This window comes from Neoarius graeffei, chromosome 6, assembly GCF_027579695.1.
Source record: "Neoarius graeffei isolate fNeoGra1 chromosome 6, fNeoGra1.pri, whole genome shotgun sequence".
Classification (NCBI taxonomy): domain Eukaryota; kingdom Metazoa; phylum Chordata; class Actinopteri; order Siluriformes; family Ariidae; genus Neoarius; species Neoarius graeffei.
In genome coordinates this window covers 59,936,753-59,952,059 of record NC_083574.1, presented here as the reverse complement: position 1 = coordinate 59,952,059, position 15,307 = coordinate 59,936,753, and the positions used below count along the sequence as shown (strand labels likewise).

General features: G+C 42.3%; 1 protein-coding gene across 4 annotated transcripts in view; it reads right to left on the bottom strand.

Moving 5' to 3' along the window:
* Window positions 1-15,307, bottom strand: part of ripor1 (RHO family interacting cell polarization regulator 1) — a 241,345-nt gene that overhangs the window by 32,274 nt on the left and 193,764 nt on the right. For all 4 annotated transcript variants that reach the window (XM_060923946.1, XM_060923945.1, XM_060923944.1 and 1 more), the window contains exons 11-13: window positions 13,351-13,499; window positions 12,309-12,432; window positions 2,403-3,308 (exon numbers count right to left, since the gene is read on the bottom strand). In XM_060923946.1, coding sequence (XP_060779929.1) covers window positions 2,403-3,308; window positions 12,309-12,432; window positions 13,351-13,499 — 1,179 coding nt within the window. The remainder of the gene's footprint in view (window positions 1-2,402; window positions 3,309-12,308; window positions 12,433-13,350; window positions 13,500-15,307) is intronic.

Sequence of the window (15,307 nt, the reverse complement as noted above, 5' to 3'; positions counted from 1 at the left end):
GAGTTAGCGCCTTCATGAAAGTGTTTGATTTTCTTCCAGGTGAAGCAGCTTCCTTATTCAACACAGAAAACCCAGATTGGTTTCAAACAACTCGGGCATAAAAAACTTAACAAAGACTGACATGCGCGATAAATCCTGAAAGAACAGAACAGATTAATGCTGCGTTCATGTGCTATGGGAAGATGATATTTTCCAGTTGGGAAGTGGTATTTACCAGTGTGTTGTGTTCACATGCTTTTGTTGTTGTTGACAAATTAAAGATGGTGGACCAGATTCAGAATCAGGCCTGTTATTTGGCTAAAACAATTATAGATTGCCTTGTTCATCAGCTGCAGCAGGAATATGAGTTATCAAAAGTCAAAAGGTAAATAATGCTGAATATTTCCTGATCATGACAAGTAGAGATTTTCTTAACACATTGAATGCCACGCAGTTTTTGGAAATTTGGCTGTAGCCACAATGAGAGTAGCCAGTATCTAGATCATTGTTGGCGTTCTTTGGACAGCCACAGAATATTTTGTATTAGGCTATAATATACATATTATAATAATATAATATCCATAACATGACTCGTTTAAAAGGTGAGAGTCAGCTTTCCGTAGGTGAAAACCACGTCTTTCTTGGTTCATAAGCTAGTCTTGTACCGCTCGCCGCCATGTTGAAAAGGTTAAAGTTCATCTCATCTCGGCAACTTGTGTATCAAAACTTTCTACGAGTTGCCCAGTGGAAAATACCACAAGAGGGGGCGTTCATGTGTGCTTTCCATGTCGGTGTTTGGTATTTACCATAATTCCCATAGCACATGAACGCAGCATAAGAGCAGAGAGAGCTGGAGCTTTGTTTCTGTTATCAGAGGAACACAGTCCTGTACAAAATATTTATATATCGTGTTTTTTTTTTTGTTATATCATCTACCTCTAGGTTTATTTAAAACAACAACAAACCCTGCTGCGTCATGACAGACCGGCTGCACCGATTCAGTTACAGGTTGCCAGGTCTGTGTAAAATACCCACAACCTACACACTAAACAATAATTTTAAACTCAAACATTATCCTGTCTGTCATGATGCACTGCGGTTTTTTTTTTAAATCTAGAGGTGGATGATATAACAAATAAATAAATAAAATATTTCTCAAACACAGTACTGTTCAAAAGTCTTGGCACCCTGTTTTTTTCCTCATACAAACTTTGTTATAAATTTATTTTATTATTTCTACATTATTGAGTAATGAACCTACAGTCTGACAGAGTTCTACACAAACACACTGAACTTCACAGCAGCTGCATGGATGTGAAATGGAAATAAATCAACTAAGGCAGGAAAAACTATTTTGGATAAAATTGTTATTGTCCGTTACAAGTAAAAAGTAACCAATAACCAAACTTGATAAAAAACTTAATCAGTAACCAAACTTCAACTCAATGTGTGATCTTCATTTCATGTTGCAATTCACAATTATTCTATGGTTTTCCTAAAAAACAGTAGTACTCGCAAAATAGGGGGCAAGTGGAAATTATCCCCCACTTTCCCCCCAGGGCAAGTGGGTTTAAAAGTTAATGTTTGAGCCCTGAGATTAATAAAATTATAATACATCTTTAAAAACCTGCACCAGCATGAAGGACCTTATCACTCTTATATGTTCATTGAGTCATCATTTCTTCATTCATTTATCTTGAGTAAGCATGCCGTGGATCCAGAGCTTATCCCGTGAACGCTGGATGTGAGATAAGAATCCACTGTGGATGGGAGCAAGTTCATCACAGCACACCACACACACACACACACACACACACACACACACACACACACACACACACACACACAAAACCTTGGGCAATTTAGTGTATCAATTTAGTGTATTTCGAGGTGATGTGAGGAGACTGGAGAACCCACTGAAAACCAACATGCTGCTATCTTACATGTTTCTTTTAACATATTCAAGCATGGGGGCGGCACAGTGGTGTAGTGGTTAGCGCTGTCACCTCACAGCAAGAAGGTCCGGGTTCGGGCCCTGTGGCCGGCGAGGGCCTTTCTGTGTGAAGTTTGCATGTTCTCCCCGTGTCCGCGTGGGTTTCCTCCGGGTGCTCCGGTTTCCCCCACAGTCCAAAGACATGCAGGTTAGGTTAACTGGCGACTCTAAATTGACCGTAGGTGTGAATGTGAGTGTGAATGGTTGTCTGTGTCTATGTGTCAGCCCTGTGATGACCTGGCGACTTGTCCAGGGTGTACCCTGCCTTTCGCCCGTAGTCAGCTGGGATAGGCTCCAGCTTGCCTGTGACCCTGTAGAACAGGATAAAGCAGCTAGAGATAATGAGATGAGATATTCAAGCATAACAATATTCAAGAATATTCACAATGTAAGAACATGCACAAGTAGAGCACACAGTGTGTTAACTCACAGTAAGAGCCTCCTCCAGCAGGTGGAGCTCTTGCTCCAGGACCTGCAGCTCTGGAAACTGACCCCTGTAGTCATCCAGAGAAGAAAGAAGAGTGCTGAGGGCCTCGTTCAGGCCGCTGTCTTTTGCCTCAGTATCCTCCATCTTTCCCCTATCTCCTTCAGTCCCAGGCTTCTTGGCCTGTACAGACACAGTGGGCAGGTCCTGGGCCTGTTTTATGTCACTAGTTCTAGGGGTTAGAGCGTTACTTTGTTGCACTGAGGCCTCAGTATCAACAGAGGCGCAGGTAGAGTTCTCCTCACTCTTGGTGCAGGAATCAGAGTGTGGATGTGTTATAGGCTCTGTAGCAGAATCTGAGACCTTCTGTGCTATAGGGGCTGTGGCATCAGAGTTGGATGATGACAGCGTGACTATATCAGCAGTGTGGTGGTCAACTTGTGGCTTGGGAACGACTAAGCATGGATCAGCCCTCAGGGGCACGTCCACGACTACACCAGATTCCAATGATTCCCCAGCAGGCCTCTCATTCAAGGCGGCATCCACACTGCTCTCACTGATATGGCTCAGGGAGCGCGAGTAACGGGCATGGCCATTGGGCACAGCTTGTGTCCCAGGAGTCTCCTTGGTGACTGTGATTGTAGTTGCTCGGAGTTCCTCGTCTTGCTCCTCCTCCTCTTCATCTTCTTCTTTCTGATTGGCCAGCCGGGTGGGCGTGGAAGTGGATGATTGGCGGGGGGTGAATGAGATGTCAATGGCAGGAGCAGAGGTCTGCACCTCAGGCTGCACCAGATTCTTGTGGGCATGACGAAGACCCTGGGAAAGCTGAGGGCTCGATGAATCGTCTGAAGATTCTGAGGAGTTCGACCACGCTGTGCCATTCTCCAACTCCTCCTGCCGCCTCAACATGTTCTACACAGAGGGAGAAGTAGAGAGAAAATGACAAAAGGAAAAGAATGGGACAGGGAAAAACCTCACCTCTGTCTTATGCATCTGCATCGTGTTTGTGATTACCACATCATAGCTGTACCATGTTTCCCTGTACTGAGAAAAGCTTTAGACCTGAAACTCACTTTGGGGCAGACAATAAACATCAGTACGAAACATTATTTCATAAATGCTTTCACAATTTCTTTATTCAAGGGTATTTGTAAATCAAGCTCTAAAAATTCATAATTTAGAATGCGCTATCAGAGATGGGTCCACTACCTAAACACCGTGCCTTAGTTCACAAAAATGAAAGTGCAAAGAACCACATTAATCTTTTATAGTATTGGAAAATACCACATAAAAACAACTTTGCTATAATGTGCTTTAAAAAAGTTTGCACCCTTATGGTATTTTAATGGGGAAAAAGGAAAATGCACTTTTATTTATTTACTTACTTACTTACTTACATGACTACAACCCCAATTCCAAAAAAGTTGGGACACTGTGTAAACTGTAAATAAAAACAGAATATGATCATTTGCAAATCATGGAAACCCTATATGTCATTAAAAATAGTCCAAAGACAACATATCAAATGTTGAAACTGAGAAATTTTATTGTTGTCTGAAAAATATATGCTCATTTTGAATTTGATGTCAGCAAAACATTTAAAAAAAAGTTGGGACACTGTGTTGCATCACCTCTACTTTTAACAACACTGTAAACGTTTGGGAACTGAGGAGATCAATTGCTGTAGTTTTGAAAGAGAAATGTTGTCCCATTCTTGCCGGACACACAGTTTCAGTTGCTCAACAGTTCGAGGTCTCCTTTGTCATAATTTGTGCTTCATAATGCACCAAAAGCTTGAAATGGGAGACAGGTCTGGACTTCAGGCAGGCCAGTTTAGCACCTGGACTCTTTTACTACGGAGCCATGCAGTTTTATTATGTGCAGAAAGCGGTTTGGCATTGTCTTGCTGAAAGAAGGAAGGCCTTCCCTGAAAAATATTTAGTCTGGATGGCAGCATATTGCTCTGAAACGTGGATATATCATTCAGCATTAATGCTGCCTTCCCAGATGTACAAGCTACCCATGTCCTGTGCACTAATGCACCGTCATACCATCACAGATGCTGGCTTTTGAACTGTGCACTGATAAGCCATATGGTCCCTCTCCTCTTTAGCCTGGAGGATGTGGCGTCCATGATTTCCATGATTTCTATTTAACCAAATTAGGGTTTTTTTTAGCATTACACAACTTTTTCAATCTTTTGTTGTCCCGTCCCAAATTTTTTGTAACGTGTTGCTGACATCAAATTCAAAATGAGCATATATTTTTTCAAACAAACAATACAATTTCTCAATTTCAACATTTGATATGTTGTCTTTGTACCATTTTCAATTAAATATAGGGTTTCCATGGTTTGTAAATCTTCACATTCTGTTTTTATTTATGTTTTACACAGCGTCCCAACTTTTCTGGAATTGGGGTTGTACTTACTTATTTAAAATGGCACACAAATTCAAGAAATAAAAAATAAAACATGGGTGTATTCTATAAAAAAAAAGACAACAACCAACAGAAAAATAGACTGAGAAGAATTTTTGCCATGATCATCTCAGCCTTCAGAACTGATTTTAAGAAAGCAAGGCATGTTATTCGGCACAGTTATAACAGCAAGATGGATGACTGCAGAGGGTGGGATACGTTTCAAAATAAATCTTTCCTACTTTTATCTTTTCACTATTATTCATTTTCGTTACTTGTGATAATGTAGGAACATTTTGTTGGTTGAAAGAAATCTCTTTGCCTTGTTCATTTTGTCCTGAGAGGATGCACACATTTACATTTGACTCTCTGTAGTTGGATAATGTGTGCGTTTAAAAATTTTAAAGAGCAATCACAAATGCACGACAGATGCTGTGAATTGAGATTAGGCATAAATACAGAAGAGTGATCCTTTAATGAATACTCTCTTACAAGCAGGCTTGTAGTACTCGAGTCCGATTCATGCCCTAATTTTAAGGACTTGTGACTTGACTTGGTAGGGGTGGCACGGTGGTGTAGTGGTTAGCGCTGTCGCCTCACAACAAGAAGGTCCGGGTTCGAGCCCCGTGGTCGGCGAGGGCCTTTCTGTGTGGAGTTTGCATGTTCTCCCCGTGTCCGCGTGGGTTTCCTCCGGACCGTAGGTGTGAATGTGAGTGTGAATGGTTGTCTGTGTCTATGTGTCAGCCCTGTGATGACCTGGCGACTTGTCCAGGGTGTACCCTGCTTTTCGCCCGTAGTTAGCTGGGATAGGCTCCAGCTTGCCTGCGACCCTGTAGAACAGGATAAAGCGGCTACAGATAATGAGATGAGATGAGATCTTTATATCTACATTAATTGTGTACTAATTTCGTGCAAAAGTGTCACACCTGCGCATGCATCAGATAGACTTTCGGGCGCGCTCCAGACAACACACGCCCCAAGCGGACTCTCGTGTGTGAAAACACACTCACTTTGTGAAGTATTGATCTGCATTGCTGACACATTACTGAGCCTTATTTCCTTGTTTGGTTTCCTGATCCCTGATTTCCTGTTTCTCGTCTTTGATTTTGCCGAGTCTACGATAGCCTGTTTGTGCCTCGCTTGACCTGTTGCCTGTTTCACCGTTTTACAATTTTGCCTGCCGTTCTGGATTGTTTACCCTCTTCACTTGTATGAATAAACATACCTTCTGCACTTACATCCGTCTCCCAACCATCTCTGACAGAATACTTTGCAATCCTTGACAAAAAGAACGCACATTCACCTGTTCATACGTCATGTTCAGGAACAAACTAATGTTAATGGTGTTGAAACAGCCACCGTCAAATGGTGCGGTTGGAGTCTTGTTCTTGACGCCGATCAATAGTGGACTTGACTCAAATTTTTTTTTTTAATGGCTCGGACTTGAATAATTTTATGGAACAGGAATAGAAATTAGAAGGAAACGTAAGAAAAACAAAAAAGCGTACGAGGGGAGAAGTATAACAGTATTTATGCACTTTCGCTGAATGCTGTCTTTTAATTTCATATTATTAGAATGAGTAGAGGGGCAAAGAAAGAAAGAAAAATAAAGTGTGATATAAAAATAAAGAGTCATGGGGAGCACAGCCAGTGTTGTGGGGCATGAGTATTAGTGTAATCATTCTCCCTGTAGTGCATCCAGGATGATTGGAGGCTGGCATCAGGCCCAGACACCTCACACACTGCCTCTAATTAATCTCTGCTGCAGCCACTCTGTCACCCCACAAAACAAAAGAATGACAATCACTGGATGCAATTTTAGATTATGTGTGTCTGTGTGTGTGTGCGCACGTGCGTGCGTACATGCGCACGAAAGCATGTACTGGTACACAAGCAAAGAAAGCTCTACTACAGACTATACTTACAGCTGCAACCAGAAGTTTACATACAGTTTAGAAAAAGACAATTTTTTTTCCTCCATGTCTGACAGTAAAATTGAGGAAACTTTTCCTGTTTTAGGTCAGTTAGGATCCCCCCCCCCCCCCATTTTTTTATTTGTAAAATGTTAGAATAATCAGAGAGAGAACTTTTAATTACTTTCATCAAAGTCAGAAGTTTACATCCACTTGGTTAGTCTCATCTCATCTCATTATCTCTAGCCGCTTTATCCTGTTCTACAGGGTCGCAGGCAAGCTGGAGCCTATCCCAGCTGACTATGGGTGAAAGGCGGGGTACACCCTGGACAAGTCGCCAGGTCATCACAGGGTTGACACATAGACACAGACAACCATTCACACTCACATTCACACCTACGGTCAATTTAGAGTCACCAGTTAACCTAACCTGCATGTCTTTGGACTGTGGGGGAAACCGGAGCACCCGGAGGAAACCCACGCGGACACGGGGAGAACATGCAAACTCCACACAGAAAGGCCCTCGTCGGCCACGGGGCTCGAACCCGGACCTTCTTGCTGTGAGGCGACAGCGCTAACCATGCCGCCCCACTTGGTTAGTAGAATCGCCTTTGTACTGTTTAACTTAGATCAAGCGTTTTGGGTCGCCGTCCACAAGTTTCTCACAATATCTTGCTGGAATTTTGGCCCATTCCTCCTGACAGAACTGGTGAAGTTGAGTCAAATTTATGGGTCTTCTTGCTCGCACATGCCTTTTCAGTGCCGCCCACAAATTTTCCATAGGACTGAGATCAGGGCTTTGTGATGGCCACTTCAATACCTTCACTTTGTTGTCCTTAAGCTACTTTGCAACTAATTTACAGGTATGCTTGGGGTCATTGTCCATTTGGAAGACCCATCCACGCCCAAACTTGAACTTTTTGGCTGAAGTCTTGAGATGTTGCTTCAATGTATCCACACAATTTTCTTTCCTCATAACGCTGTCTATTTTGAGAAGTGCACCAGTCCCTCCTGCAGCAAAGCAGCCCCACAACAACATGCTGCCACCGCCATACTTCACGGTTGGGATGGTGTTCTGAAGCTTGCAAGCTTTCCCCTCCAAACATAACCATGATCATTATGACCAAACAGTTCCATTTTTATCTCATCAGACCACAGAACATGTCTCCAAAAATGAAGATCTTTGTCCCCATGTGCAGCTGCAAACTGTAATCTGGCTTTTTTGTGGTGGTTTTGGAGCAGTGGCTTTCTCCTCGCTGAGTAGCCTTTCAGCTCATGTTGGTACAGAACTCGTTTTACTGTGGATAATGATACTCTCTTACCGGTTTCAGACAGCATCTTTACAAGGTCTTTTGTTGTTCTGGGGTTCATTTGCACATTTCGCACCAAAGCACGTTCGTATCTGGGACACAGAAGCCGTCTCCTTCCTGAGCGGTATGATGGCTGTGTGCTCCCATGGTGTTTATACTTGCATATTATTGTTTGAACAGATGAATGTGGGACCTTCAGGCATCTGGAAATTGTACCCAAGGATGAACCAGACTTGTGAAGATCCATAATCCTTTTCCCAAAGTTTTTTGATTTTCCCGTGATGTCATGCGAGGCCCTTGTGTTTGAAGGTGTCCTTTAAAATACATCCACAGGTGTGCCTCCAATTAACTCAAATGATGTCAGTTAGCCTATCAGAAGCTTCTAATGCCAAAACATCATCATGTGGAACGCTCCAAGCAGTTTAAAGTCACAGTCAACTTAGTGGATGTAAACTTCTGACTTTGATGAAAGTAATTAAAAATTCTCTGAAATATTCTCTCTCTAATTATTCTGACATTTTACAAATTAAAAATAAATAAATTGGGGATCCTAACTGACCTAAAACAGGAAAAGTTTCTGCAATTTTACTGTCAGACATGGAGGAAAAGTGTGTGTCTTTTTCTAAACTGTATGTAAACTTCTGGTGGCAGCTGTAACTATAACCAGCCTATAGACCCCTTTCACTGACGTCACCCGAAACCGGAAGTAAACAGACCCTGCGCCATTTTGGAAGACCAACAAACTCATGATTAGGGGGAAATAACAGCAGCGGTATGTGAACCCACGAGAATAAAGTGGAGTGGCAAACGACTTAAACAAACAAATCTGAGCTGTTTTATTTATGATTTATTGGCCCAACAGTAGACTTGAAAGAAACCTGTGTGAGACTTGGCAAAAAACTGTGGATATAATGGATAAGTCTGTGCATGATCTGCGGACACTTTGAGGTAAGCAAACGCAAGAAATTCAGATTTAAAACATGCTAAACTGGCCCCAAGTTGATAACTGTATGAGGAGCAAGCCTCCCAGACTTCTACAATTTAATAATAATAATAATTTAGGATGGTTTGGGGCTTGCTCGCTGCTGCCAGGTTGGTTGTTGAGTAGCCTGACTGTTTTTTTTTTTTCTTGCGTGTGGTATCATTGTTGACGCGAGGTTGTTTTTTGAACATGCCAATGCGGACACGATTTCCCCTGATGAGTTATGACTTCAGACGTGATGCGTGTGTGGAGGTGTGGAGTCCGCGTGATATGTGCGTAAGATAGGCTTCTCATGTGTTTGGAGATCCGCGCTCCGAGACAAGCGCAAGGCTTCTCATGTGTTTGGAGATCCGCGCTCCGAGACAAGCGCAAGGCTTCTCATGTGTTTGGAGATCCGCGCTCCGAGACAAGCGCAAGCGCCCCCCCCCCCCCCCCCCCCCAAGGGAAAAAAAGGGACCCCCCGAAAATATCAGCATAGTTCAAACACTGAGTGTAGGCACTGGGTGTAAACAACAAATAGTTTACAATGTCTGGGTAGCAAACAGATGGCAGAATTGGTGTCAGGTCCTCCTTATGTTTCCATTCTCCCTTGCCGCGAGTCTTATCATATGGGTCAAACCCATCAATCACAGCCAGTTTCTCCACATACCGCGCCCTTTCTGCAGCTGGTAATGTACTCACATAACCCGAATTATCATCCATCGTGTCACTTTACTCTCGCTCGTACTTTGTTTTATATTGTGAGTGCATGTACTTGGTCTTCCAATATGGCGCCTAACAAAATCTCGCGGCGCGGCGACGTCATGTGAAAGGGGTCTATAGCTACTACACCTATGCAGATCTACAAAACTGCAGTGAATAAACACAACAAATACAATCCTGAATACTAAAAGCTTCCAAGCTGCCACCACCCAGAGAGCCCACGAAAGTTGCACATCAAAAGCCACACAGAACTACAAAGCTGCACTATCTAGTAACTAGAAGCACTTGCAGCTACGACAATATCCCATTGTCAGCCTAAGGCACTACACACAAACCTATTACACTATGTCTACTTGCTAATCGCTACTAGCGACTAGCAGCACTTACGTGGGTGTGCAAACGAGACAGTCCAAAGCCGATGGAGGAGACATCGCCCCAGCTATGAGTCTGAGATAGTTTCTCGGCCAGTGTATCCCGGAACACGTCCAGGAGGGACCAGCACTGCTTGGATGGCAAACTCCGTGGGACGGACTGTATTGTAGCATGATGAAAATAAACTAAGAATTGGACTCGCTAGGAATCTATGACGGCTCTGAACAGTAAACTGACCTACAGTTGTGGTCAGAAGTTTACATACAGTGACATGAATGTCATCTTGGATATGAAGGTCATGGCAATATTTGGGCTTTCAGTGATTTCTTTGAACTGTTCCTTTTCTGTGGCAGAATGTACAGCATACAGCTTTAATAAAAAAAACAGTAGAATTTGGTGCACAAGTTTTAATTTTCTTTGAGTTTTCTGAAATCAACACAGGGTCAAAATTATACATACAGCACATCTAATATTTGGGTAAAATGTCTTTTCGCAAGATTCACCTTGACCAAACCTTTTTGTTTACCATGAACAAGCTTCTGGCAGAATTTTGGTTGGATATTTCACAACTCTTCATGGTAGAATTGGTAGAGTTCAATTAAATTTTTTTTTTCTTGACATGGACTCAACTTATAAGCACGGTCCATATATTTTCAATAGGTTTGAAGTCAGGACTTGTTTTAAGCTTAATGTTAGCCTGCTTTATCCTCCACAACCAGCTCTGATGCGTGTTTGGGTTCATTGTCCTGTTGTAACTCCCAAGTCGTGTTCAAGTTTCTGATGGTTTATGCTGAAGAATTCTGAGGTAGTCCTCCTTCTTCATTATTCCATTCACTTTGTGCAATGAACCAGTTCCACTGGCAGCAAAACAGCCCCAGAGCATGATGATCCTCCCACTAGCACCAGCTGGTACAGTGTCCCTCTGTAAATGGTGGTCATTGTGGCCAAACAACTCAATCTTTGTCTCATCTGACCATACAGCTTGCTTCCAGAAGGCTTTTTTCTTTGTTCGTGTGGTCAGCTTCAAACTTTAGTTAAGTTTCAAGGTGTCAATTTTGGAGCAGGGGCTTATTTCTTGGATAGCAGCCTTTTAGTCCATGGTGATCTGAACTGTAAACAGTGATCCATCAGCTTCCAGTTCATGGCAGGGCTGTGCCATGGTGGTTCCCAGGTTGTTCCTGACCATCCAAACCAATTTCCTATCAGCTGAGGGTGACAGTTTGGGTTTTCTTGAAGCAAAGTGGCTTGGCAAAGTGACTACTTCTCACAATAACTTGGATACAATTGTTTGAACTGATCTTGGAATTTACAGTTTAGAAATGGCTCCAAGAGACGTTCCGGAGTTGTGTATATCTGCGATCCTCTTTCTCAGATCTGCACTGAGCTTCTTGGACTTTCCCATTTTACTGTGTGTTGGTCAATCCAACGAGTGCTGTAAACAAACCCTTTTTATGAAGGCACAGAGAAGCTTCCAGCTGTAGTCAATCATGATCACTAACAGGAAGTTAAGAGACCTCGGTCGTGGCAAGATAAGAGAAATTTTGGAAGTTTCAGCACCTCTGAATTAATCATCTAAGTGAGTGTATGTACGTTTCTGACCCTGTATGTATAATTTTGACCCTGTGTTGATTTCAGAAAACCCAAAGAAAATTAAAACTTGTGCACCAAATTCTAGTTTTTTTTTTTTATTAAAGATGTATGGTGTACATTCTGCCACAGAAAAAGAACAGATCAAAGAAATTACTGAAAGCACAAATATTGCCATGACATTCATATCCAAGATGACATTCATGTCACTGTATGTAAACTTCTGACCACAACTGTACATGTGGGCAAACGTATTACAAAACTAAGAATCACCGATTTCAACAATAATAGTGTGCTAAAATAGAACTAGGGATGACAATAACAAGGCGTTAACAAGCTAAAAGTCCATAGCGTACAGCTTTATGGACACTTAAGAGTGAATCGACAGATTCTTTTTTAGTCTGACTCGTGCTTATATTCGAAAACAGCCTTGATTAGGTCTACATCATAAATTTGATGCACCGCTTTAAACATTAAGCATTAAAGAGAGACCGAAATCTCTTCAACTGAAAGGTCATTTGTTAAAGGCATTACATATAAAATGGCACAGAGAAATGCGAACGAATGCATATTCGGATGAACATGTATAAAAAGTTAGCTGGTAGGACATTATGAGGCAGGTACTCACATAGAATGCCTGTTCTCGAAGAGATGGCGTATCTGGGGGACTATAGGTGGAGAACCGTTTATTCACTGTTGGAGCCTTGCTCACTGTGCTGGCTGTGGACGCCTGGTCATCTTTGTCGAATGGACTGTGATAGACGGGGGGAAAAAACATTCAGCCAAAAACATAACTGACTTTGTAAAATCAAGGTTTCACCAAAGTGTGTTAGGATTCAAATATTTGAAATCGTGAAACATCATTACTAGAGCAGCGGCTACAATTATCAACAGTCCGTAATTATCGACACCTTTTCAGATTTACAACAATTTTGCAAAGGTGAGTTTCAGTTACAACAGTTATTATTGGTTAATTAATCAGCCAGAAGACCCGCCTCGCCCTTTGATCTTGTCGTCTGATGACAGCTCGTTACCTGAGATGGAATTTTTTTAGGACAATCAGAAATTCGAGGAAAACCCAGACGTTATCATCGCAGGTAAGCATGGTAGAAAGATCATGGACATGTTTTTACTTCTCAAATTCAACGATATTTCATGATCTCCTTGTCGAAACCTACTTTGTTTCTTACTCTTTCATTTGACAGTCGCCATTTTGTATCTAAACGCGTGTTTGAGAATCACGTGAGGTGTCGATAATAGTGATCACTTTCACCGGTGTCCACCATTATCGACACCCTGTGGAATTAAGTGACATTTATAACTGTTATATATCGATCTTTGTGTAACATTGTTGAAGTAGATGAACTACTTTTAAAAAAAAAAGTGCTGTGATTTATAATAATTTTTTTCTGATTCATAACAGAATGGAATGTTTATACAGTATTTGGAATCCTATTGCAATAAATAGAATTCGACCAGAATTAAATTCCTAGCATAGAAAAAATTACATGCTTGAAATATTCAGATTTTCTATTCCAGTCAGAATTTTTTTTTGCAGTTTGTTTTAAATATCTACCACATATTACAATATAAGTAGACATTTTATAATTTTAGATGTAAATTTAAAATCTCAATTTAAAAACTCCTAAGACACTACAATGTATACATACTTCCATATCACTTCGAGGCTCAGTTTGATGGTCCCCAGGTCATTGATGTCCACAGCCACGGTCTGCGGCAGGGCAGCAAACAGGTCTTTGGTCTCACATGAGACATTTCCCACCACCACATGATTGGCCAGACTCTTCAACTCCGTCACCTGCACAAGCAAATGCTGCATGTGTTATTTAGTTCTTATCAACTGGGGACACAAATCACATCACCCACCAAAAGGATACCACCATTTAGAGACCGCATCATTGTTAGGTACAGTGTCTTGCAAAAGTGTTCATCCCCTTTGGTGTTTGTCCTGTTTTGTCACATTACAAGCTGGAATTAAAATGGATTTTAGGGAGGGTTAGCACCATTTGATTTATACAAGGCGGCACGGTGGTGTAGTGGTTAGCGCTGTCGCCTCACAGCAAGAAGGTCCTGGGTTCGAGCCCTGGGGCCGGCGAGGGCCTTTCTGTGTGGAGTTTGCATGTTTTCCCCGTGTCCGCGTGGGTTTCCTCCGGGTGCTCCGGTTTCCCCCACAGTCCAAAGACATGCAGGTTAGGTTAACTGGTGACTCTAAATTGACCGTAGGTGTGAATGTGAGTGTGAATGGTTGTCTGTGTCTATGTGTCAGCCCTGTGATGACCTGGCGACTTGTCCAGGGTGTACCCTGCCTTTCGCCCGTAGTCAGCTGGGATAGGCTCCAGCTTGCCTGCGACCCTGTAGAACAGGATAAAGCGGCTAGAGATAATGAGATGAGATGATTTATACAACATGCCTACCACCTTAAAGGTGCACATTGTTTTTTTTTATTGTGACACAAACAATAATTAAGATGAAAACCCCCCCAGAAATCTGGAGTGTGCATAGGTATTCACCCCCTTTCGTATGAAACCCCTAAATAAGAGCTGCTCCAACCAATTCACTTCATAAGTCACATCATTAGTTGATTAAGATCCACCTGTGTGCAATCAAAGTGTCACATGATCTGTCACATGATGTCTGTATAAATCAACCTGTTCTGGAAGGACCCTGACTCTGCAACACTACTAAGCAAGCAACATGAAAACCAAGGAGTCTCCAAACAGGTCAGAGACAAAGTTGTGGAGAAGTATAGATCAGGGTTGGGTTAGAAAAAATATCCCGAACTTTGAACATTCCAGGGAGCGCCATTAAATCCATTATATCAAAATGGAAAGAATATGTCACCACTACAAACCTGACAAGAGAAGGCCGCCCACCAAAACTCACAGACCGGGCAAGGAGGGCATTAATCAGAGATGCAACAAAGACACCAAAGATAACACTGAAGAAGCTGCAAAGATCCACAGCGGAGATGGGAGTATCTGTCCATAGGACCACTTTAAGCCAAACACTCCACAGAGTGGGGCTTTATGGAAGAGTGCCCAGAAAAAAAGTCATTGTTTAAGAACACACATTTGGAGTTTGCCCAACTGCATGTGGCAGACTCCCCAAACACATGGAAGATGATTCTCTGGACAAATGAGACTAAAATTGATCTTTTTAGCCATCATGGAAATGCCATGTGTGGCTCAAACCCAACACCCTGAGAACACCATTCCTACAGTGAAGCATGGTGGTGGCAGCATCATGCTGTGGGGATATTTTTCATCTGCAGGGACAGGAAAGCTGGTCAGGGCTGAAGGAAAGATGGATGGCACTAAATACAGGGCAATTCTGGAGGAAAACCTGTTTGAGTTAGCCAGAGGTTTGAGACTGGGACGAAGGTTCACGTTCCAGCAGGGCAATGACCCTAAACATGCTGCTAAAGCTACACTGGAGTAGTGTAAAGGGAAACATTTAAATGACTTGAAATGGCCTAGTCAAACCCAGACCTCAATCCCACTGAGAATCTGTGGCATAACTTGAAGATTGCTGTACACCAACACAACCCATCTAACTTGAAGGAGCTGGAGCAGTTTTGCCTTAAGGAATGGGCAAAAATCCCAGTGG